At 38.6% G+C, this 27,514-nt stretch overlaps 1 protein-coding gene across 18 annotated transcripts in view; it reads right to left on the minus strand.

Moving 5' to 3' along the window:
• Positions 1-27,514, minus strand: part of CFAP20DC (CFAP20 domain containing) — a 291,535-nt gene that overhangs the window by 79,698 nt on the left and 184,323 nt on the right. For 17 of the 18 annotated variants that reach the window (XM_073811274.1, XM_073811284.1, XM_073811282.1 and 14 more), the window contains one exon: positions 4,850-5,053. The exons of the other annotated variant lie outside the window; for it this stretch is intronic. In XM_073811274.1, coding sequence (XP_073667375.1) covers positions 4,850-5,053 — 204 coding nt within the window. The remainder of the gene's footprint in view (positions 1-4,849; positions 5,054-27,514) is intronic. 18 annotated transcript variants of the gene reach the window in all.

Below are 27,514 nucleotides of genomic sequence, written 5' to 3' on the forward strand. Positions count from 1 at the left end.
GTGGTCATAAAAAGGGAAAATATCCTAGAAATCTTTTCTGATCACTCAAGTGGCCCTTTGAGGAGAACATCTTTGGGGGAGCAGCATATTACAGTTAGCATGAGCCTACTCTCTTAGGCACTGGGCACACGCATTCCATGTACACATTCAATTCCCACCATGCCAACACGATGAAGGGCCTTTATTATTCCCATTTTATAAGTGATTGTGCTAGCAAATGGCAGAGCTGGGATTTGAGCCCAGGTTGGCTGATGTAGAGTCTAAATTCTTTTGGTCATCACTTGAAGCTGTTTCTATTAACAACTATTCCTCTTCCTAAAAAGAAACCACACCACACATACACACACACACCCCTCAAGACATAGTTTTATGCTGTCAATCAAAATCCTTCACCAAAATAAAATTCACTTAAGAATCCATTATAACTAATTCCTAGTTTTCTTCCTAAGGCTGCCTAGAGCCCAGTTTTTGAATAAATCTCACGAGGGCTACTCCTAACAGAACCCTCCAAAATTGATTACTTGTAGCCTGGTTTCCACAGAAGTTGTAAAGTATTGTTTTAATTGAATTTGGTTCTAAGTTGGAAAGTTTGAAAAATCTGTCTGTCAAAGGCCAATGGTTTTCTCAGTAGGCTTGATTTATTTAGCAAGAGATGCCTACAAAAGCCAATTTGCTATGAGAAATACGGTTACATTTAATTACACTTTAAAATGGCTAATTTATTATATCTAAACACCTTTTAAATAGTACATATTACTCTGAACTGTACAGATGCTGAGGAAAGCTGATAAACCAAAGCTTGCAGTAAACACAATAGATTTTGCTAAAGACTGCATTTTGCTCTGCGTTGGCTTCCTGGTTTGACTGCAGTGTTTCTAAAGTCATTAGGTAAAGATGCCAAACTGAATGTGACCTGCCTAAATCTTCTTTCTAAACTACTGGTCACCAAGTCCTGCCCAGAGGGAGATTTTTTCTTTGTGTGTATATTTAATATCCATCTATCAAATCTTAAATGTAAAATATTACTAGCATCATTCAGGACTTATTTAAGCAAAGCACAGCTGATGTTTATTTTGGAATTTTGATGAAACGACCTTAACTTTAGAGTAAAAAAGGAATCTTTTAATATTATTGATTGATTTATTCAACCAACGACTAACAACCAGCAGCTACTGAGCGTGACCTCATGCCAGGCTCTGTGCTGGCTGCCAGTCCTGTGCCAGTCCTGTGTCTGCTCTGTGCCAGTCCTGCCTTCAAGGGGATCACAGCCAGGCCTGAGGGATATCGCTAATAATGGTTACCTGATGTGGTAAGTGCTATCACTGAGCCTGAAGATAACGGGAACCAGAGAAGGAAGAAAACAATTCTGTGCAGGAGGGAGGGTTTCATGAAGCTGGGACATCTGAGTCGGGCCTTGGAAAACAGGAGTGTTCAGTGTAGAGAAGAGGGATGGAGGGTCTCCAGGCAGAGGAAAGGGTATGGGCAATGGCATCACTGACATGATGTGGACAAAAGGAATGACAGTGATGGGCAAGCTGCAGTGTAGCTAGAGTATGCAGCAGTCTTGTTGGGTGGGGGATGGGTAGTGATTATGAGGGAAGTAAAAATTCATTTCAAGGTGATGGAGAAACAAAAGCACAAAGAGGAGGTTATCTTGTTAAAGGAGAGAATTAGTTCTGCTCCTTTCAGAACTCGGAGTCCATAGCATATTGTACCAATCAAAAAAAATACGTGGAGTGAATTTACGTGGGATGGATAAGCTAGGTTGTGGTGAGAGTTAGCATGGAGATAATCCTGGCTCTTGTGGCAGAAAGGAAGCTGTGTCTCTCAATGAGGCCTGGAGAAGGGTTAAAGAAGGCTTTGGAGCTAAGTCTTAAGGGATAATCAGGTACAAGGATATGTGCAGAGTGCCCTTAGGGAATTACAACTGGGATTAAAGGATGGAGTGAAAGGTGGGGAGCAGTGCCTAGAAGGGGGGCAGGTCTCAGATCACGGGGGGCCCTGTAGGCCAGGCTAAAGAGGCAATGGAGAGTTATGAAAGGACTTCATGCAGGGAAGAGATCAGATCAGATCAGGGCTTTAGAAAGATAACTAGTGTGAATAATAATGACAACTAATCTTAATTTATTAATTGCTTATTATGTCTCAGATACAGCGCTAAGTGCTTTACAAGGTTACACAGCTTGGATTTGAACCTTGGCTATTTGACTTCAGAGTCGATGTTCCTAACCATCAGGCTACAGTGCTTAGACTGGAGGTACCTTAGTATTAGGAAACTGCTGAAGGAAGTTGGATAAGAAATGAAATGCCAGGGCTATGGTATTAGATAGGGAGGGTTAAGATGTAAAAAGGAGAGAGGATTCTCAGGATTTGGAGACCAACTGGGTACGGGAAATGAAGGAGTGGGAGAAATGGAGATGTCTTCCAAATCTCTTGTTGAAGTGTCAGTGTGGAGGATCAGCATGGAGGATGGCGCCATCACTGTGATACAAGAAAAGCAGGATATCGCTGTGATAAAGTTATGCCTTCTTTCATTTCTTCTTTTTCACTGCTCTGGTACAACTGTTAAAGAGAAGGTCAAGAGCTCCCAGAAACACCATAGTGGTTCTTGTAAATTGCTCTATTTAAACTCAATATGAGCAACAAGATGCAGGGTTCATTAAGGAATGCACTTTTCCATTTGGTGATAGTTCCAACATTGAAATAGACTGAATTTGATGTAATAATAAACATATCTTATGAATACCAAAGGTAGATTTTTCAATGATTTTCTCTGTCTAAAAAAATAGACTGGTTTCAATTTCTCATTTGGTCAAATAAAGGCGTTATTAAGTTCATTACCAATGGTTATTTTTGGCTGTGAACTTTTAGAGCAAAGTAGTCGTCATGCATGAGGACTTCAGTCCTTGCCAGAACAGGACAGTGATGAGGACACGGTACCCAGGGCAACCAAGAGTTCAGCCTTTTCAGTCTTAAATAATCATTTCTCAGCTTGCTCTTTGTAATGTTGGGTCTCTGAGCTACTTCATGACAGAATGACCTTCTTCAGGAGGCCACTGTTCTCTTTCTTACTTTTGGTTTAAATGACTGCTAAGAAGTATTTTATAAGAAAGGAATATTTCTGTTCCATTGTAAACTGCATTGGCAAAAATCTGCAACTTACTCTTATGTTCTTAGCTCTGGCTATAAGAATACTCTGAGTAACTAGCACACAGGGGTATTTTTGCTGGGTGGGTAGATACTCTTTGGGACCAAGGCTGCTTGAGGTGTTATGTATGCTTGATCATTCAGTTTAATGAAAGCACAACTAAGTAAGGCAAGAGAAACCTGGAAAGTGGGCAAGGTGGGAAAAAAGAACCCTGAGGAAAAATTAATATCATTTTTCCCCCCACATCTACTTAGAACCAATTTGAATTCCTCCTCCATGAAGACCTGTAAGTTCTCTCCAAAGCAGAAATCTCAACTTCTGCTAGATATTGGTAGCACTCATTTGACAATTAAGTCACAGATCGAGAAGTCACCATATCATGGTGTTTGGAAGCTTAGAATTGAGAGTCATGCCAAACTAGTTCTGTGTCACTTTACTCAAGAGCCTCAGTTTTCTCATCTGGAAATGGGAACTCGATAGAGCTTACCACATAGGATAGCAGTAAGGAGTAAGTTAGAAACACAAGGCTCAGTGTCAGGGCCTCTGAGATTTCTAACATCTACAAAGAAGTTGGAGACCTGGAAAAAAATTTACTTTAAAATAGAAAAAGAAAACTGAAAAATTGATATTTAACTAAATACTTAAAACATAACATATCCACCGTCAACTACACTTAAACTCAACCTTTATGTAATTTTATATAAGCATGAATCAAAGTTGCACCATTTTATATTTCCTTTCAAAAATTGTCCGGTAAAAAAGTTATATTTACTGTTGGATGAAAAGTGCATTTTAATATGTTTGATCTGATGTTGAATGTAGCATTATAGGTAAATGTTCCTTCGGCCTATGGAGATCTTAAAATGTTTTTAAGTGCTTAAAGAAATGGTAGCTCTAATTACCATTATTATAATAATGATTTTATTATTCTGTCTCATGACATTTCTTACGTTGCACAGGACTGTTCGTGGATGTTTCTGCTTTGTCTTTCCAATTAAACCATACGATCCTTGAGGATCATAGAGGAGAATGGACTGAGTCAAGACACTGGGCTTTGCTCTGGGCTCTACCACTGACCAGGTATGGAAGCTTGAGCCCAGAGTTTAGTTTCTTCACCTGAAAAACAGGAAGACTTTGGCCTGCTTCAGGCAGTCTGCTGGTCTATAGAGAGAATGATGGGTCATATTTGAAAGGGCTTTAACTGTATGAACATATAGGAAAATACAAGCTGCTGAAGCATATGCAGTGCCTATCATGGCCCTTAGGCACAGGGAGGAGTCAGCATAAATCCAGTGACTTCTACAGAAGGTTCTTTGCTGCTGCCATATACGAACCAACACTTCATATATCTATAGTCTCCTCCTTTCTGTTTGTTCATTTAACAGACACTTCTTTAACAAGTGTTGAGCCTGCTTTATGTGCCAGAGTTTGTGCTAGGAGGTGGTGATACAATGAGATACCCAGAGTCTACAGTAAAATTGTTCTTTTTCTTTCAATGTATGGTTTTATATATCACCACACAATGAACATACCTTATCTGAAGGTAAATAAGACGATTTAAGACAAGACAATGCCCCCAGACTTAAAACACTATTTCAGAATAGATTTCATAGCAGTGTTCTCATTTGGCCCTAGTTTTCCCAGGCAAGGCTGGGCTTTGTGACAAAGGCAGTAAACAAAGATGCAAAACCCTGGACTCACGGGTGGCAGGCAGGAGTTCCAGGTGGTTGTGTCATCGCTGCTGGTACTTATGCTGACATTACAGTTGTCAAGCTGGGATGCGCTCAGGCCATGGGGAGCCCCAGTATCCTCCAGCTCTTCGTTCTGTTGCCGCCGTAGGCTTGCTAGCATTTGCAACTCAGATTCACTCATCTGGCTGGGTTGATAGTTTCTCCAGTCATATTCCTGACCAAGAGAGAAGAAAGTGACACAGCAAAGGGTCACTTGGCCTTTCTTAATTTTATGGGCTACCAAAAAATGCTACTCTACAGCCTTAACCCCTTCAATGGCTCCCGATGGACAGAGGCCCAGATCCTTAATATGCCTTTATATGATGCCTATGCCAGCTGCCTCGCCTTGTCTTTTCCTCCTGACGTGTCAGCCACACTTCATTTAGGTCCTCAAAAGCATCGAACTCATGTTTGTCTTGGTGCCTGTGTACATGCTAGTTCCCTGTGTGCTAATTCCTAGGTGTCCTTTGGGGCCCCAATTATGTGTCACTTCCTCAGAAAAGCTTTTTCTGACAACCCCAAACTGGATCAGTTCCTCCACATTATGGGCTCTCACCGAATCTTAGTGTTCATTTTTAGCGCTATCACAATTGCAGTTATGTAACTGCTTCTGGAGTCCACAGGTAGTCTATGAGTGCTACAAAGGCAAGCACCATGACCGTCTTACTGTATTTCTCACATCTGGTGCCCAACCAGTATTTGAGGATTGACTAAATAAACAAAAATTCAAAGCAGTTTCTAAAAAAGAAAAATAACTTTCCATAAAAAAGTCCAGTTTGCAAGAGAATTGATCATTTTCATCAGTGTGAACATTATGAGCAAATAAATTCAACTTACAGTAAGATTGAGAATGACTAATGCTGTTAAAAGCCATCAAATAAAATACGAACTGAAGATAAGAACATGTAAGGTCTGAAAGCCAGAAAGACCTTGGAGCAACCATAAACCCTTATACTCACACGGACTTCACTCAATGTGTAATCTGTCAAGACTCCTACTACAAATCTTTAGAGGCTAGTATAAGTATTATTTCAATGTACAGGGAAGAAACTGGCATATGGAATTTTCAAGCCCTTTCCTTTCTCTCTGGCTTAAACCAAATTTGGTAGCTAACATTAACTTCAACATTGCTGAAATGTTAGCATCACATATGAATGAGCAGTGTGATTTACATCCAGGACTGGCATATAACTTGAAAACAATCTCGAAATATTTTGGTACATCTAGAATCAGTGATTATGCTCAAAAAGCTTTTTTCCATGACATACTAGAATTTTTAAGATATTCAAATCTCTACACTTATTTTCTTGGAAGACCTTTGAGATGGCTACTGCCTTCTTTTCTGCCTCATAGGGATGTAAAAAGTTAAGAAAATATAATTTGGAAAAAAAATTCTTGGTGTTTCTATGACATTAAAAGCTTTTTAATAAAGCATTATCATCATCATAACTTGGGGGTTATGAAAGCTTGCAATCTAATAATGTGATGTGGAGATTTCCTGGAAAGTTGCCAGTGGAAACTCACTTAAATTCTTACAGTTCATGGCTCCAGCAGCTTGGCACCCTGAGAAGTCATGCAACCTCTAATAAGAGATTTCATGAGTATTTAATATGCTCTGAGAGTTCTTGGGACAAAACAGATATCACAAGAAGAAAAACAAAGTCTATATTCCAATGAAAAACACTTTAAAAAAGAAGAAAATAAAAATAATTTAAATTCCAAAGACATAGGAGAGCAATAAACAAAAGATGCTCAACATCACTGTCATGAGAAAAAATAAATCAACATGACAATGAGGTACCATTCACATCCACTAGAATTGTTATGATACAAAAGATAGACAGTAATAAGTGCTGGAGAGGATGTGGAGAGACTGTAATCCTCATACACCACTGGCTGTGAATATGAAATGGTGCAGCCACTTTGGAAAACAGCTTGGTGGTTCCTCAAAATGTTAAACATGGGCCATGTGGCCCAACGATTCACTTGTAGGGATATATGCAAAAGAAATGACAATATATGTGCATACAAAAACTTACACACAAATGTTCATAGCAGCATTGTTCATAACAGCCCCAAAGTGGAAACAACCAAATGTCCATCAACTGATGAATGGATTTTAGTTTATCCATAGAATGGAGTATTATTGGCCATAAAGATACATGCTACAACATGGATGAACCTTGAAAACATTATGCTAAGTGAAAGCAGCCTGAAGCAAAAGGTCACAGATTGTATGATTTCATTTATGTGAAATATACAAAAAAGGCAAATATATAGAGAGAGAAGAGAGACAGGTGATTGCCCCGGGACTGGGGAAAGAGGGAATGGGGAGTGATCTCTAATGGGTATGGGGTTTCTCTCTGGGGTGACGTAAATGTTCTGAAATTAGACTGTGGTGGTGGTTATAGAATGTTGTGAATATACTAAAAACTCCTGAACTTTATGGTACATGAATTATACCTCAATTAAAAAAAAGCAGTTCAGTAATCAGATGTGAAAACAAGACTAGCCATTTGACTTTGGGATCAATAGTAAACATGTGACTTGCTGTCCTGCACTTCAGTTTTTCTGTCAAGAAATGGAACTAAACATTCTAACGTGTCACATAGGTATGTTATTTGGCTTGCATTGACAATACATGCTTTTACAATGAAAAAGGAAATTTTATTTTCAAAATTTTTCTTAAGAATAAAGCTTTTATATGTACTTAGTATGATTAATTCAGCCATCTGATTTGTTTATTTAATCCACAAGCCTATACTGTGCCTGGGGTACAACCCTAGATGCTAAGACAGAAAAACAAGAGAGAATGCTGCAGTGGTTAAGCCATGTATATCTGAGTCCAGGCCCTGGTTTCATCATTTACCAGCTGTATGTGATTGGGCAAATCACCTAATCTCTCTGTGCCTTAGTTTCTTAATCTATAAAATGGAACCATAGTGTATACATCATGGGATTTTTGGTGGACTAAAATAATGTATATCAAATGCTTAGCATAGTACCTGACAAACAGCTATACTAAGTGTCTCCAAACTTAACGATTTGTGCCTTTGTCAGAACGTGTTTGAGTGTGTACCTTCCAATGTATGTTTATTTATAAAATTAAACAAATGTACAACTATATTAAAATAGTATGTATGGTATAAAACATACACACACAAAATATAGAAATGAAAATGGTTGAACTTAAAAAAACAAATGTAAATAGTGTGAAGCTCAGCTGATTCTTTTTGATACACCTCTTCTGGGGTGAGTACATCCCTCTTAGGAGACCTCTGGGTTGGCAATCAATACATATGCTCCCTGTTATTATTATTCTTTCCTCTCATTTTCCTTGGCCCCTTTCATCCATTCTGTACTATGCTAGGAGCTGGGAGTATAAGGAAAATGAGACATATCTCTGGCCTCATGGAGCTCAGTCTAGAAAGGGAGACCTAACAGGTATTATAAGTTGGGGTATTATAATGTATCATGATCAATACTACAAGAGATATGACTAAGATGCAACTGCCCAGTAGAATTAGAAAAAGCCTCACAGAAGTCTAAGGTGGCATGTGATAGTAATTAAATTTGTTGACAAATGGAATGAGTGGCCTTCATAGGGAGTGAACTCTCTCCACCACCAGAGGTATTGAAGCAGAGGTTGGGGAAGTAAATACGTGCCTGGAATATTGCAGTAATCTGCAGTGGAAATGGATTGATCATTCCTTAATTTATCCCACAAATACTTACTGAGACCTTTTTATGTGCTAGAAACTGGTGGTGCTAACTTTGCTTAAAACTCTATATTTCCATGATTTTATTTGATACAACAGTAAAATGTATTCTGACAACACCCTGGAAGGGGCAGCCAAAAGTGAGCAGAGAGAAAGAAGCAACTTTCTCTAGGGTCATGAATAGAGCAACTGGTGGCAGAGAGAGGTAATTAATAGTCCCTTGATACATTCTTGATTTGCAGTCTCTTAAACCATTTCAAAATCACCAGAAACGCTAAATCATTTATTAATTTTTTTAAAAAAGAAGGCTTGCAATAAAGTCTTTACATTAAAGTAGACCCAGAACAAGATGTCATCTAACTAAATTATGCAACTCCTGAGAGGCAAAGTGTTTTATGTAATTCTATCTCTTAAAGGCTCAAACTGTTATGTATAACCCAATTTTGTCTCAAAATATCCTTGTAGGAAAGAGGGGAGACATATCAATCAGATTTGTTTTAGGAGCAAGATAATGGGCTCAAGGCTATATAATTCAGCTGTGCTCAGACTCCCAGGCAAGTCCTTCCCTTATAAAGCATTCAGGCCATTTGTTTTCATTGATGTTTTTTCAGACAGTTCTGGGAGCCTAAGACAGTGAAGTTACAAAGACAAGTATGATGTGGCCCCTGCTTTCATCTAGGAGGGCAATTAAGAATTCTAAAGAAATGAGTATACAATAAGGTAACATATACTGAGGTATAGTATTAATAATCACACAGAGCTTTGATAATGATTAAAAGGAAAACTGATAACTCCAGAAAAATAATAAAACACAACAAACAAAAATAATCTTTCAACTTGATGCCCTTCACCTAATCCGTGTTCTCAAAGATTTTAAGACAGAACAGCTTAATTGATCAAATATCTGCCTACAGAATTTTGTGAGCCTCAGATAAGACCCAATTCTACTGAACTGTAGGTGACACAAGACTGAGTTTACAATGGTGGTGCAGAGGCAAAGTGAGACATGGACACCAGTTAATAAGATGAGATGACGAACCTCCTTCTATTTTATATGGTTGGGAGAGTAACAGAATTGAGAGAAAACTGGGTCGTTATTCTCATTCTGGAGCCTATAAAAATCTTCGAGACTCTTTCTGAATCAGGTTTGCATTGTGACAGTGCCTGATAGCTAGGGCATAGGAGACATCATGTTGTAAAAACTCTTAATAAAAGTTCTAACAATCACTTTCCAGCTCTTTGTATTCCTTTAAGTTACCCCAAGACTCAAAAGGTGCTACTGCTACAAAAGGGATAGTGGCTCTTATAACAGAAGGCAACGTGAGAAAAGGGAGATATACCAAATAGTCTGGCATTTCAGAAAAGAGAGAGGTCACTTCTTGTAGGATCAGGCAAGGCTTCATGGAGGAGATGTTCTTTAAGCCAGGCCTTGAAGGATAGGAAGGGTGATATAGAAGCACATTCTAAGCATCAGGCAGGAAAACATGGGGTAGTTAGAAGTATGGAGCTTATATTCATAGAAAGCATTATTTACTTATACATACTGTTTTAGAAATGAAATTTGTAATACTGTTCCAAAGTAACAAGAATGAAAATACCTAGAATTTAACCTAAATCTTATAAGACCAGATGGTTCCACTTCCTTGTGGAAGTGGCCCAAGTCGTGTTAAAGAATATAGAATTCTACCAAAAGGCATAATTTTAATAGCTCCCAAATGGAAACTATCCAAATGCCCATCAACAGTAGAATGGATAAATAAATGGTGTGAGAGTCACACAGTAGGACACTATATTGAAGTGATTGACATATTGAATCTTACAAATGAAATGCTGAGTGAGAGAACCCAGACACAAGAGACCATACACTGGTAAAACTAGTCTTGGCAGGTAGGGGGTGGTTGTGAGGGCATAGTGACAGAAAAGGATAGTGACAGGGAGGGAGCACAATGGGGCTTCTGTGGTGCTGGCATCGTTTTCTTTCTTGATTCAGATGATGGTCACATGTGTTTGTTCAGTTTGTGAAAATCCGTCTAAGTATATGTTTATGATATGCACACTTCTCTGTGGCCAACAGGAGCAAAGAAGTCTAAGAGTCAAAGAGAGATTTCCTAGGAAGTGATTAGTCATTAATCATTGGCACCTTACTCTGGACTGTCTTAATTGGGGAAAAAAAGCAGTTTGTAAATGTGGCTGGGAGTCAGTATCATTGTAGTTTCAAACTTGTATTTATTATTAAGAGTTTTAAAGATGTAATTAGGAAGTTTTGTGAGTTTTTTTGAACCTCAACACAACAGCAAGAAAAGTGGAAGTCCATTTTCCAAAACTAATTTTAAACTTTAATCGGCATTTTAATTTGAAGATTAATCTCCTCCCTATTGCTATTTGCAGACAGTGTTTAATTCCTATATTGACATTTTTAATACTAATAGCTCATGGTAAATTAGTGTTATAGAGCATCTCTTTTCCAACTAGCACTTCTTGAAGACTTGTTTCAAATTCTTGAGCTACTTACCCACACAAGAATTTGCTCTGATTCATTGGGGACACAGGCCCACTAACAATAGGAATGAAGAGAAGACAGAAGCCACAAACATGAGCTCTAAGTGACACATACTTGAGCTCATAACTCATTCACAATTACACGGTAGCTTTCAGCATGTCCTCACCACACAAAGAGATAAATCAAAACTTAAAGACCAAGCCACAGTACAACTTGAAAACCTTTGCTAAATTTAAGAGATGCTACGTCAACTTGCACAGCATAAATTAAGTCAGGCTATTCAAAAGAACCAACCGGTCAGAATCTAGATTTTTTTTTTTTTTTAACATCTTTATTGGAGTATAATTGCTTTACAATGGTGTGCTAGTTTCTGCTTTATAATAGTGAATCAGTTATACATATACATATGTTCCCATATCTCTTCCCTCTTGCGTCTCCCTCCCTCCCACCCTCCCTATCCCGCCCCTCTAGGTGGTCACAAAGCACCGAGCTGATCTCCCTGGCATTCACGTGGACATAGGCTTAACCAGACCCAATGTTGCCTCTGAAATGTCTGTCACAAACATTTCAGCGTGTGACCTGGAGACACTTCCCAACACTTGACTCAATCCATACTTCATTATTCATGAATAATAATCTCTCAAAATGTCTCAGGTAAAGAATTGTTGGCTAATTAAATCCAACAGCGGCAAAATTCCTTGCAAAGCGATAGCTATCTATCTTATATATGTGGCTCTCTCTTTCTTGGCACGAAAAGATTTAAAGAAAAAGATCTTTATATTTATGTGCTATATTTGTATAGAGTACTCTTTTAATCCATGACCTAAAAAGAAATATACTTCCATATATTTTGCCTTGGTAGTCAGCTTGCTAATTTTCAGAAAGAATTCTCTGACAAACATAGCTGATCTCTTATTAACCTTAAAGTGAGCTGATAAACAATTTGTAATTTTCCAGCATCTATCTTCTGAGTTTAAGAATAATAGACTAGAAGGAATCTAGTAAAACCAAATTGAACAGGTTTTATATTATATTCAAGGATATGCCATCTACAAGGTGAAGTGTAGCCTTATACATGGTACAAGCATAGTAGCCATTCAATAAGTGGTAGTTTAAAATATTATTTAAAGAACTAGGAGGAAAACAATTACTGAGACTGCTTATAGAGATGAAAACAGCAGACGCAAGCCAACTGATGCTTCTGGAGTGGGAAGATGATAACTTTTAAGTAAGTTTGAACTGTTTAGAATATAAAACTGGTTGTAAAACATTAACAACAGATATACCAACATCTGTGTATGCTTCTGCACATTAAAATACTGCAAAGCTTCAAGTGGCAATAGAAGTTAAATTGCCACATGATCACAGACTTTTTTCAGTGGTCTTTAACTAAGGGTGATAGGCCAGTGTGGAAGGTACACAGGCTTTTCTGGCCAGATCTCCTGGGTTTGATACTCTGCCTTGTTACTTATTATATGTGAACAAGCTAAACCTCTCTCCTTCCTTATCTTTCAAATAAGTAAGCCCTCTCATGAGGGGTGAAAATGGAGAGTGGAGATTGTATGGGACACCTTGTAGAGGGCCTGGCACATGGCAAGTACTCCAAATTCTTAAAGCCACAAACGAGGTTCTTAATCAAAGACCTCAATCTCAATGTGTTTAGAAAATAGCCTAGTACCTCTTACAGAAAGAAGGAAAATTACAAATTTGACTTGCTCCTCTTTAAAATTAGGAAGAACAAGACATCAAAGAAGATGGATTTCTTCCATAAACATTCGATTAGTAGGATGCTAACCTTAGCATTGGAATACTGGAGAACTGACAATGAAATGCCACAGTGTGTTGGTTAAACCACTAATGTATTTTCATTGATTCATACTTCTGATAGTCTCTTAATTTTTGTCAAGACTTTCTAGCTACAATTTCTGAAACTTTTGAGAATTTGAAACTGCTCCTCTTCATCAGAGTAACTGGCATATTGTTTGCATAACTAACTACTCAGAAATGGAGATATCAAAATGTCCTAATAACTCTTGCAATTCCATATCATCACCTGGATTTTAAACCACAATTCCATTTAAATTATTTTAACATACATATATTCTAGACCATTTTGCCTTGGTGGATAACTAAATTAGACACTAGATACAAAGAAAGTGAAAGAAACAAACCACCCTGTAGTATTAGCAGCAGTTCAGACAGAAAAATATTCAAAAAGAAGGCAGAGGGCTAGGAGTGAGTTCCACCTGGGAAATTTCTATGCCTAATTCAAATATTTTTACTGGTGACACAAATGTTATTTAATCACCAAGTTCTATAGCTTCAGCAATATACCCAGCAGTACACTGACAGATAAGACTGAGATAATGACCTTGTTTTTTCAGAGACAAGGAAAGAGTGCAGTTTCAACAAAATATCAAATATCAGACTCTTTTTCCAAAGACTATTAATTGGCAGGAATGTCCAATTTAATAAATGAAATATTCTTCCCATGGTTAACAGTGTGGTTTATGAAATGCTGTCAGTCCTGCCCAAGTTCAATTCACTCTATCAATCATGAAGCTACACACCTACAATTTAGTTCTGGGAACATGGCAAGTACATTGAGGGTGGTCTCTGGGGAATGACTGGAGAGACATCACATCCTGCTTCTAAATGTTTTTCTCTCTTCAGTGTATCCTTGAAAAAATATCAACATGTTACCTGGAAGAAGTGACCCATTAATTTACTCTTATGTTAACACTGGATTCAATGATAAGCAGAGGACAAGAAGCATATACAGTTATCACTTATTGAACAATCTCAATAATTAGTTTCTAGAATTTGATTGAAATTGAAAGGTTTGCTTTAGAATGCCAGGCATACTGGTTTACAATTCTAACTACTCATAAATAGGTACAAGAAAATATCCTGTTGGACTATGGGATACTAGTTCTACATATACTATCTCATTTAATACTCACAACAACCCTATGGAATAAGTATTGTTATTTTCTCCAAGTTTACATATGACATAACCAAGGCTAAAAGAGGTTAAGAAATGTGTCCACGGTCACATAAGTAAAAAGAAGCAAAGCTAGGAGTCAAATCAGGTCTGTCTGATTTGAGCTGGTGCTCTGAACCATGGTGCCCACTGCTCCTGACTTCTCAGTTCCGAAGAATGAAAATGTGGATAGACATGACATAGGGCCCTGTTTGGGGAAGGCCTTGAGGGCAGCAAAGGGAAGGATCAGGGCAGCATGAGGTCGGTGGGCATCTGTGGTGGAAGCTGCTGAAGGAGGGAGAGTCACCCCTAAGTGAACCTCCCCAATTGGGCCAGGGTGATGTATAATATACAAGGCAACCTGACCCTGAGACAGGTGTTTTACAACAACGGAATATTGTAGCTGAAGCAAGTCAGGGGTGAGAAAGACATTTATGAATTCTTCAAACAATGCAGTATTGTTAGAAAGACAGCTGTAAATGGCATACTTGAGTGGCAAATTCAAAAAGAGAAAGATGGCATCACTTTGAACAAAGAGTATTATACACCCTAGAAAATGCAGAAATTTATGTAATGGAATAATGCCTTTAGAACCCTAAAATAATTTACAAATTCATTTTTCTCTAAGTTTGTTGAGCATAAATTGCATTGAATAGTAAACTTTTATAACTTAAAAAATATATGATGATAGATATTCACTGCTCCAATACTGGGCTCAAGTTCATCAGGGAGGCGATGAAACTAATCCTTTTTTATTATCCAAAAAAAAAAAAGACTTGATGATTAAGAGAAAAATTTGCTCACATCATACCATGGTCTAAAATATCTTTAAAAGTGTCTTTCCATAATTCAGTTCTGATTTTCAAAAATGGAAATGTGAAAATTAAACTCAAAAGTTACATATATTTTACAATGTTTTTCCTATAAAAAGTCATGTCTTTTTTTCTAAAGAGAATATCTGAATTTGTAATTGGTAGCATATTTTGTCATTCTTATGAAAATAACAATTCTTCAAAAACTCCAACTTTTTTCTGGAACCACAAAGACTGTTATATATGTCTTGTTTATTTGTTTAAAGGTGCACATAACAACATCTGCAGGTTTAAAATGATTCAGTCAAGGTTATTTGAATGCAGTTATACATGTGGAAAAGTTTAATTACCAGCTAGCTATATGATTGCAATACTACCCAGAGGGCTGTACTTCTTTCTTAATTAAAAATATTTGAACTTAATAATAGAGAACTCTATTAAGATGTGAATAAAACATTGCAAGAAAGAAGTTTACCAAGCAGTTAGCAAATCAATTTCAGTAAGCGTTCCTTAAAAATTACTAGTACTCTTCCATATCAGGGGATTAGGAAGACAATTTTCTTGCACCTCATTTTGTAAGAGCCTTTATTTTTCTTCTGTCATAAAGTTGCTTCACGTTGGCACTTTGCGAGAGCACAGATTTTCAATGGGATGTTCACTTGCAATTCCTGATTGTGGTACCTTGATGCCTAGGTTGATGGCTCAGATACATCCAGTCTGCCACAGCCCAGTAAATGACATGACCATCTGTCTGGTTACTCAAGTCCTAAACCTAAGCATCATCTTTGATTCTGCCTGTTTCTTCTTTCTTACATCCTGTCAGTCCTACTTCCCCATTATTCCAGTAATCTGCTACTTCTCTTCATCTCCACTGTGAACTATCAGAGTAATGCCTCAATTGCCTTCCCTGCTTCTATGCCTGCCGTATTGAATCCATTCTGGAGGCAGCCAGAGGAGACCTTTTGAATATAAATGTCATTGCCTTGCTTAATAACCTTCAAAGACTTACCATTGCATTTGGAATAAAGGCCACCCTCTTCGCCATGTCCTTCCTGACCTTACACGATCTGGGCCTGTTCACCTCTCTGATGTCACCCTCTTCTACTTTCCCCTTGCCCATATGTCCGACCTACACGGGCCTCCTTTATTCCTCAAAGATGCCCATTTTAGAAGCTTTGTACCTGCTGTTCCTGATGCCTAAAACATTATCCTCTAGTTCTTTGCATGGGTGCCTTCATCTTAAACTTTAGCTCTCACCTCAAATGCCACCTACTCAGTCAGATACTAGGTTAAGTGCCCACAATTCTATGCATCCTACCACTCTATTATATCACCCAGTTTTTTTGCTTCCCAAGTCTTTATCATATAAAGTTTATAATCACTGTATGAACTTGTTTATTTGTTGTCTGTGTCTTCCAACAGATATAAGCTCCCTGAGGAGAGAGGCTTCATCTTTCTTGCTCAGTGTATCGCTAGCAGCTGGGAGAATACCTGACCTGATAAGCTGTCAGCAGAAGAGGAGGTGCTCTTACTTATTCAGAAGTAGAACCAGAAGAAGTATACTCCATCACCTGGAGGTCCTTTATTTTAGAAACCTAGCTTAGGTGGTAGAACCTCCATACATATCAGAACTCTACATATAGGGACTATGATGCTAGCCAGCAAAGGTAATTTCACACCTGTATTCATATTAATATTAAATGGACTTCTAGTTCCAGGAGAATTCTCAAAATTTTCTTCTTGCATCAAGCAACAGTTCTTTTGATTCATACCAGTAGAATCTTTCTAGGCCTGTCTGAGCTCATCAGGCCTGTGTTACAATTCAATACTGGGGCCACACTATTAAGTATTAAATCTTATATATATTGAAAGAAAAAAAGGTTTTTACTGAAATTAAATCCAATTTGTGGGGACTTCCCTGGTGGCGCAGTGGTTAAGAATCCGCCTGCCAATACAGGGGACACGGGTTTGAGCCCTGGTCTGGGAAGATCCCACGTGCCTCGGAGCCACTGAGCCCGTCTACCACAACTACTGAGCCTGTGTCTAGAGCCCTCGTGCCACAATTACTGAAGCCTGAGTGCCTAGAACCTGTGCTCTGCAGCAAGAGAAGCCACCACAATGAGAAGCCTGCGCACCACAATGAAGAGCAGCCCCCGCTCGCCGCAACTAGAGAGAGCCTGCACGCAGCAATGAAGACCCAACTAAGCCAAAAATAAATAAATAAAATAAATAAATTTATTAAAAAAACCCTGCAGTTTGTGGATGCAATTAAGTTAGAAGAAGAAATAAAAAACATCCAGATTGGAAAGGAAGTAGAACTATCTCTATTTGCAATGACATGATCTTGTATATAGAAAATCCAAAGGAATTCACAAAACACTATTAGAACTAATAGATGTTCAGCAAGATTGCAAGATACAAAATCAATTTAAAAATCAATTGTATGGAGGGACCTTCAAGACGGCAGAGGAGTAAGATGTTAAATCACCTTCCTCCCCACAAATACATAAAAAATACATCTACAGGTGGAACAATTCCTACAGAACACCTACTGAACGCTGGCAGACCTCAGACTTCCCAAAAGGCAAGAAACCACCCACGTACCTGGGTAGGGTAAAAGAAAAAAGAAAAAACAGAGACAAAAGAATAGGGATGGGACCTGCACCAGTGGGAGGGAGCTGTGAAGGAGGAAAAGTTTCCACACACTAGGAAGCCCCTTCACTGGCGGAGACAGGGGGTGGCGCAGGGGGGAAGCTTCGGAGACATGGAGGAGAGCGCAGCAACAGGGGTGCAGAGGACAAAGCGAAGAGACTCCTGCACAGAGGATCGGCGCCGACCAGCACTCACCAGCCCGAGAGGCTTGTCTGCTCCCCCACCGGAGCGGGCGGGGCTGGGAGCTGAGGCTCAGGCTTCGGTTGGCGCGCAGGGGCGTGAACACAGCCTGCAGGGGGTTAGTGCACCACGGCTGCGGGAGGGAGTCCGGGGAAAAGTCTGGACCTGGCGAAGAGGCAAGAGACTTTTTCTTCCCTCTTTGTTTCCTGGTGCGCGAGGCGAGGGGATTAAGAACGCTGCTTAAAGGAGCTACCGAGGGGTGCGAGCTGCGGCTAAAAGCGCAGACCCCAGAGACGGGCATGAGACGCTAAGTCTGCTGCTGCCGCCACCAAGAAGCCTGTGTGCGACCACAGGTCACTCTCCACACCCCCCTTCCAGGAAGCCTGTGCAGCCCGCCACTGCCAGGGTCCCGGGATCCAGGGACAACTCCCCCGGGAGAACGCGGCACGCCTCAGGCTGGTGCAACATTACGCCAGCCTCTGCCGCCGCAGGCCCGCCCCGCACTCTGTGCCCCTCCCTCTCCCCGGCCTGAGTGAGCCAGAGCCCCCGAATCAGCGGCTCCTTTAACCCCGTCCTGTCTGAGTGAAGAACAGACGCCCTCCGGCGACCTACACGCAGAGGCGGGGCCAAATCCAAAGCTGAGCCCCTGGAGCTGTGCGAACAAAGAAGAGAAAGGGAAATCACAATCAACTGGATGTACCCTGCATCTGTGGAATACGTGAATAGACAACGAATCATCCCAGATTAAGGAGGTGGACTTTCAGAGCAAGATTTATTATTTTTTCCCCTTTTCCTCTTTTTGTGAGGGTGTATGTGTATGCTTCTGTGTGAGATTTTGTCTGTATAGCTTTGCTTTCACCATTTCTCCGAGGGTTCTATCCGTTTTTTTTTTTTTTAAACATCTTTATTGGGGTATAATTGCTTTACAATGGTGTGTTAGTTTCTGCTTTATAACAAAGTGAATCAGTTATACATATACATATGTTCCCATATCTCTTCCCTCTTGCGTCTCCCTCCCTCCCACCCCTCCAGGCGGTCACAAAGCACCGAGCCGATATCCCTGTGCCATGCGGCTGCTTCCCACTAGCTATCTACCTTACGTTTGTTAGTGTATATATGTCCATGCCTCTCTCTCGCCCTGTCACAGCTCACCCTTCCCCCTCCCCATATCCTCAAGTCCATTCTCCAGTAGGTCTGTGTCTTTATTCCTGTCTTACCCCTAGGTTCTTCATGACATTTTTTTTTCTTAAATTCCATACATATGTGTTAGCATACGGTATTTGTCTTTTTCATCCATTTTTAAAAAAAATTTTTTTCTTATTACTTTTTATTTTAATAACTTTATTTTATTTTACTTTATCTTCTTTCTTTCTTTCCTTCCTTCCCTCCCTCCTTTAGACAATGAATCATCCCAAATTGAGGAGGTGGACTTTGAGAGCAAGATTTATGATTTTTCCCCCTTTTCCTCTTTTTATGAGTGTGTCTGTGTATGCTTCTGTGTGAGATTTTGTCTGTATAGCTTTGCTTCCACCATTTGTCCTAGGGTTCTATCCATCTGTTTTTTTTCTTAATAATTATTTTTTTATTTTAATAACCTTATTATATTTTATCTTACTTTATCTTCTTTTTTCCTTCCTTCCCTCCTTCCTTCCTCCCTCCCTCCTCCCTCTCTTTCTTTCTTCTACTAATTCTTTCTACTTTTTCTCCCTTTTATTCTGAGGCGTGTTGCTGAAAGGCTCTTGGTGCTGCAGTCAGGAGTCAGTGCTGCGCCTCTGAGGTGGGAGAGCCAACTTCAGGACACTGGTCCATAAGAGACCTCCCAGCTCCACATAATATCAAACAGCGAAAATCTCCGAGAGATCTCCATCTCAACACCAGCACCCAGTTTCACTCAATGACCAGCAAGCTACAGTGCTGGACATCCTATGCCAAACAACTAGCAAGACAGGAACACAACCCTACCCATTAGCAGAAAGGCTGCCTAAAATCATAAGTCCATAGACACCCCAAAACACACCACCAGACGTGGACCTGCCCACGAGAAAGAGAAGATCCAGCTTCATCCACCAGAACACAGGCACTAGTCCCCTCCACCAGGAAGCCTACACAACCCACTGAACCAACCTTAGCCACTGGGGACAGACACCAAAAACAACGGGAACTACGAACCTGCAGCCTTCAAAAAGGAGAACCCAAACACAGTAACATAAGCAAAATGAGAAGACAGAAAAACACACAGCAGATGAAGGAGCAAGATAAAAACTCACCAGACCTAACAAATGAAGAGGAAATATGCAGTCTACCTGAAAAAGAATTCAGAATGATGATAGTAAAGATGATCCAAAATCTTGGAAATAGAATAGACAAAATGCAAGAAACATTTAACAAGGACCTAGAAGAACTAAAGATGAAAAAAACAATGATGAACAATACAATAAATGAAATTAAAAATACTCTAGATGGGATCAATAGCAGAATAACTGAGGCAGAAGAATGGATAAGTGACCTGGAAGATAAAATAGTGGAAATAACTACTGCAGAGCAGAATAAAGAAAAAAGACTGAAAAGAACTGAGGACAGTCTCAGAGACCTCTGGGACAACATTAAACGCACCACCATTCGAATTATAGGGGTTCCAGAAGAAGAAGAGAAAAAGAAAGGGACTGAGAAAATATTTGAAGAGATTATAGTTGAAAACGTCCCTAATATGGGAAAGGAAATAGTTAATGAAGTCCAGGAAGCACAGAGAGTCCCATACAGGATAAATCCAAGGAGAAATACGCCAAGACACATATTAATCAAACTGTCAAAAATTAAATACAAAGAAAACATATTAAAAGCAGCAAGGGAAAAACAACAAATAACACACAAGGGAATCCCCATAAGGTTAACAGCTGATCTTTCAGCAGAAACTCTGCACGCCAGAAGGGACTGGCAGGACATAGTTAAAGTGATGAAGGAGAAAAATCTGCAACCAAGATTACTCTACCCAGCAAGGATCTCATTCAGATTTGATGGAGATATTAAAACCTTTACAGACAAGCAAAAGCTGAGAGAGTTCAGCACCACCAAACCAGCTCTACAACAACTGCTAAAGGAACTTCTCTAGGCAAGAAACATAAGAGAACGAAAAGACCTACAATAACAAACCCCAAACAATTAAGAAAATGGGAATAGGAACATACATATCGATAATTACCTTAAATGTAAATGGACTAAATGCTCCCACCAAAAGACACAGATTGGCTGAATGGATACAAAAACAAGACCCATATATGTGCTGTCTACAAGAGACCCACTTCAGACCTAGAGACACATACAGACTGAAAGTAAGGGGATGGAAAAAGATATTTCATGCAAATGAAAACCAAAAGAAAGCTGGAGTAGCAATTCTCATATCAGACAAAATAGATTTTAAAATAAAGACTATTAGAAGAGACAAAGAAGGACACTACATAATGATCAAGGGATTGATCCAAGAAGAAGATATAACAATTGTAAATATTCATGCACCCAACATAGGAGCACCTCAATACATAAGGCAAATACTAACAGCCATAAAAGGGGAAATCAACAGTAACACATTCATAGTAGGGGACTTTAACACTGCACTTTCACCAATGGACAGATCATCCAAAATGAAAATAAATAAGGAAACAAAAGCTTTAAATGATACATTAAACAAGATGGACTTAATTGATATTTATAGGACATTCCATCCCAAAACAACAGAATACACATTTTTCTCAAGTGCTCATGGAACATTCTCAAGGATAGATCATATCTTGGGCCACAAATCAAGCCTTGGTAAATTTAAGAAAATTGAAATTGTATCAAGTATCTTTTCCGACCACAAAGCTATGAGACTAGATATCAATTACAGGAAAAGATCTGTAAAAATTACAAACACATGTAGGCTAAACAATACACTACTTCATAACGAAGTGATCACTGAAGAAATCAAAGAGGAAATAAAAAAATACCTAGAAACAAATGACAATGGAGACACGACGACCCAAAATCTATGGGATGCAGCAAAAGCAGTTCTAAGAGGGAAGTTTATAGCAATACAATCCTACCCGAAGAAACAGGAAACATCTCGAATAAACAACCTAACCTTGCACCTAAAGCAATTAGAGAAAGAAGAACAAAAGAACCCCAAAGTTAGCAGGAGGAAAGAAATCATAAAAATCAGATCAGAAATAAATGAAAAAGAAATGAAGGAAACGATAGCAAAGATCAATAAAACTAAAAGCTGGTTCTTTGAGAAGATAAAATTGATAAACCATTAGCCAGACTCATCAAGAAAAAAAGGGAGAAGACTCAAATCAATAGAATTAGAAATGAAAAAGGAGAAGTAACAACTGACACTGCAGAAATACAAAAGATCATGAGAGATTACTACAAGCAGCTCTATGCCAATAAATGGACAAACTGGAAGAAATGGACAAATTCTTAGAAATGCACAACCTGCCAAGACTGAATCAGGAAGAAATAGAAAATATGAACAGACCAATCAGAAGCACTGAAATTGAAACTGTGATTAAAAATCTTCCAACAAACAAAAGCCCAGGACCAGATGGCTTCACAGGCAAATTCTATCAATCATTTAGAGAAGAGCTAACACCTATGCTTCTCAAACTCTTCCAAAATATAGCAGAGGGAGGAATACTCCCAAACTCATTCAACGAGGCCATCATCACCCTGATACCAAAACCAGACAAGGATGTCACAAAGAAAGAAAATTACAGGCCATTATCACTGATGAACATAGATGCAAAAATCCTCAACAAAATACTAGCAAACAGGGCTTCCCTGGTGGCGCAGTGGTTGAGAGTCCGCCTGATGATGCAGAGGACGTGGGTTCGTGCTCCGGTCCTGGAAGATCCCACATGCCGCGGAGCAGCTGGGCCCGTGAGCCATGGCCGCTGAGCCTGTACGTCCGGAGCCTGTGCTCCACAGCGGGAGAGGCTGCAACAATGAGAGGCCCGCGTACCGTAAAAAAAAAAAAAAAACAAACTAGCATACAGAATCCAATAGCACATTAAACGGGTCATACAACATGATCAAGTGGAGTTTATTCCAGGAATGCAAGGATTCTTCAATATACGCAAATCAATCAACGTGATACACCATATTAACAAATTGAAGGAGAAAAACCATATGATCATCTCAATAGATGCAGAGAAAGCTTTCGACAAAATTCAACACCCATTTATGATAAAAACTCTGCAGAAAGTAGGCACAGAGGGAACTTTCCTCAACATAATAAAGGCCATATATGACAAACCCACAGCCAACATCATCCTCAATGGTGAAAAACTGAAAGCATTTACACTAAGATCAGGAACAAGACAAGGTTGCCCACTATCACCGCTCTTACTCAACATAGTTTTGGAAGTTTTAGCCACAGCAATCAGAGCAGAAAAGGAAATAAAAGGAATCCAAATCGGAAAAGAAAAAGCAAAGCTGTCACTGTTTGCAGATGACATGATACTATGCATAGAGAATCCTAAAGATGCTACCAGAAAAATACTAGAGCTAATCAATGAATTTGGTAAAAGTAGCAGGATACAAAATTAATGCACAGAAATCTCTTGCATTCCCATACACTAATGATGAAAAATCTGAAAGAGAAATTAAGGAAACACTCCCAGTTACCATTGCAACAAAAAGAATAAACTACCTAGGAATAAATCTACCTAGGGAGACAAAAGACCTGTATGCGGGAAAGTATAAGACACTGATGAAAGATATTAAAGATGATACCAACATATGGAGAGATATACCATGTTCTTGGATTGGAAGAATCAATATTATGAAAATGATTATACCACCCAAAGCAATCTACAGATTCAATGCAATCCCTATCAAATTACCAATGGCATGTTTTATGGAACTAGAGCAAATAATCTTAAAATTTGTATGGAGACACAAAAGACCCTGAAGAGCCAAAGCAGTCTTGAGGGAAAAAAACGGAGTGGGAGGAATCAGATTCCCTGACTTCAGACTATAATACAAAGCTACAGTAATCAAGACAATATGGTACTGGCACAAAAGCAGAAACTTAGATCAATGGAACAAGAGAGAAAACCCAGAAAAAACCCATGCACCTATGGTCAACTAATCTATGACAAAGGAGGCAAGGATATACAATGGAGAAAAGACAGTCTTTTCAATAAGTGGTGCTGGGAAAACTGGAGAGCTACATGTAAAAGAATGAAATTAGAACACTCCCTGACACCATACATAAAAATAAACTCAAAATGGATTCGAGACCTAAATGTAAGACCAGACACTATCAAACTCTTAGAGGAAAACATAGGAAGAGCACTCTTTGAGATAAATCACAGCAAGATGTTTTTTGATCCACCTCCTAGAGTACTGGAAATAAAAACAAAAATAAACAAATGGGACCTAATGAAACTTCAAAGCTTTTGCACAGCAAAGGAAACCATAAACAAGACCAAAAGACAACCCTCAGAATGGGAGAAAATATTTGCAAACGATTCAACGGACAAAGGATTAATCTCCAAAATATATAAATAGCTCATGCAGCTCAGCATTAAAGAAACAAACGACCCAATGCAAAAGTGGGCAGAAGATCTAAATAGACATTTCTCCAAAGAAGACATACAGATGGCCAAGAAGCACATGAAAAGCTGCTCAACATCACTAATTATTAGAGAAATGCAAATCAAAACTACAATGAGGTATCACCTCACACCATTTAGAATGGGCATCATCAGAAAATCTACAAACAACAAATGCTGGAGAGGGTGTGGAGAAAAGGGAACCCTCTTACACTGTTGGTGGCAATGTAAATTGATACAGCCACTATGGAGAACCGTATGGAGGTTCCTTAAAAAACCAGAAATAGAATTACCATATGACCCAGCAATCCCACTACTGGGCATATATCCAGAGAAAACCATAATTCAAAAAGGCGCATGCAATGCTATATTCATTGCAGCACTGTTTAAAATAGCCAGGTCGTGGAAGCAACCTAAATGCGCATCGACAGACGAATGGATAAAGAAGTTGTGGTACATATATACAATGGAATATTACTCAGCCATAAAAAGGAATGAAACTGGGTCATTTGTTGAGACGTGGATGGATCTAGAGACTGTCATACAGAGTGAAGTAAGTCAGAAAGAGAAAAACAAATATCGTATATTAAAACATGTATGTGGAACCTAGAAAAATGGTACAGATGAACCGATTTGCAGGGCAGAATTTGGGACACAGATGTAGAGAACAAACGTATGGACACCAAGGGGGGAAAGCTGTGGGGGTGGGGTGGGGATGGTGGTGTGATGAACTGGGGGATTGGAATTGACATGTATACACTGATGTGTATAAAACTGATGAATAATAAGAACCTGCTGTATAAAAAAATAAAATACAATTAAAAAATTCAAAAAAAAAGACAACAGTAAATGTCAGTCAAACTAAGAGCTGGTTCTTTGAAAAGATAAACAAAATTGATAAACCTTTAGCTAAACTCACTAAGAAAAAAAGACAGAAGGCTGTGATAAATAAAACCAGAAATGAAAGAGGATAAATAACAGATACCACAGAAAGACAGAGGATTATAAGAGAATAGTATGAACACAAATTAGACATATTATGCTGACAAATTTAACAACCTAAGAAATGGACAAACTCTTAGACATAAGAGTTTCATACAACCTTCCAAGACTGAATCATGGAGGAACAGAAAATCTGAATAGACTGATCACTAATAAAAAGACTGAAACATTAATCAAAAACCTCCCCAAAAGAAAAGTTCAGGACGAGATGTCTTCACAGGTGAACTCTGTCAAATATTCAAAGAGGATTTAATACCTATCATTTTCAAACTCTTCAAAAAATTAAAGAGGAAGGAATGATTCCAAACTCATTTTACGAGGCCAACATTACCGTTATGCCAAAACCAGACTAACTCAACACAAAAAAAGAAAATTACAGACCAATATCTTTGATGAACATAGATGCAGAAATCGTCAACAAAATATGAGCCAACCAAATACAGCAATACATTAAAAGGACCATATTCCTTGATAAAGTGGGGCTGATTCCAGGGATGCAAACATGGCTCAACATTCACAAATAAATAAATGGGATATACCACATTAATAAAACAAAGGAAAAAAAGCATATGATCATCTCAGTAGATGCAGAAAAAGCATTTGACCAGATTCAACACCCATTTCTGATAAAAATCTCTCAATAAAATAGGTATAGAAAGAACGTACTTCAACATAGTACAAGTCATATATGACAAACTCACAGCTAACATCACACTAAATGGTGAAAAATTGAAAGCTATCCCTCTAAAATCAGGAAAAAGACAAGGATGCCCAAGGATGCCCACTCTCACCACTCTTATTCAACACAGTATTGGAAGTCCTAGCCAGAGCAATTAGGCAATAAAAAGAGAGAAAAGGCATTCCAGTTAGAAAGGAAGAAGTAAAACTGTCACTATTTGCAGATGACATGATTTTATATAGAGAGAATCCTTAAGACTCCACCAAAAAAACATTAGAAATAATAAACAAATACGGTATAGTTGCAGGGTACAAAATCAACATACAAAAAAGTCTGTTGCATTTCTGTATGCTAACAATGAGCTATAAGAAAGAAAAATTAAGAAAACAATCCCACTGACAATCACAACAAAAAGAATAAAATACCTAGGAATAAATTTAAACAAGGAGGTGAAAGACCTGCAAAGTATAAGACATTGTTGAAAGAAGTTGAAGACACAAATAAATGGAAAGATATTCCGTGCTCATGAATTGGAAGAATTAACATACGGACATTAAAATGTCCATATTACCTAAAGCAATCTACAGAGTCAATGCAACCCCTATCGAAATCTCAAGGAATAAAAAATAAATAAAGAAATATTAGTTGATGGTAATGATGTATATGTCTATTATCTGCACTAGGTAATCCACTCTAACACGCTTAGAATATAATTGAACCAAAATTTTACACTGTAACACACACAGAATACTTAGGACATGACAAATTTAAAAAAAGCTTTAATGCTTAAAAAAAAGAAATATAAGTGTCATTTGTTCTGCATAGCCTCATTTGTTCTCTAGTTTCTAAGGACAGCGATGGGGGAACTGAAGGAAGAAAAATACTCACACAGGAAGGAAAAAAATCAATCTGATGGACATGAATATAGCCACCAAACTAGCCTAGGGATTTATTCAATGACACTGCTTTACTGTTAACCTTCACTCATATAATTTATTATTTGGGAAACGGCTGCAAAGAGACCAGAAAGTGAATAGAATAACGATGTTTTTATGGCTCCTAATGTAGATTGTTATTGAAAATCTATCAATTTTACTGGCAAGCCTTTGGCTCAAAAATAAGATCTTCATTTATAACTTGCAGGCAGTGATAACTCAAATTATGAGAAGTAACTGGGAAATAAAAAATAACTATCATGATAATTATCTTTCTCATTAAAAACATGAGGCATTCTGTAATTGTTGGGATGTGCAAGATACTCTTTTAACATCTGCTGCTACTGAGCTAAAACACATCTAAACAGGAAAGAAAATACATTACTGAGTGTTACTCTTGTACTGTTGGTGGGAATGTAAACTGATACAGCCACTATGCAGAACAGTATGGAGTTTCCTTAAAAAGCTAAAAATAGAACTACCGTATGACCCAGCAATCCCACTACTGGGCATATACCCTGAGAAAGCCATAATTCAAAAAGAGTCATGTACCACAATGTTCACTGCAGCTCTATTTACAA

This window comes from Tursiops truncatus, chromosome 10, assembly GCF_011762595.2.
Source record: "Tursiops truncatus isolate mTurTru1 chromosome 10, mTurTru1.mat.Y, whole genome shotgun sequence".
In the NCBI taxonomy this organism is placed as follows: Eukaryota; Metazoa; Chordata; class Mammalia; order Artiodactyla; family Delphinidae; genus Tursiops; species Tursiops truncatus.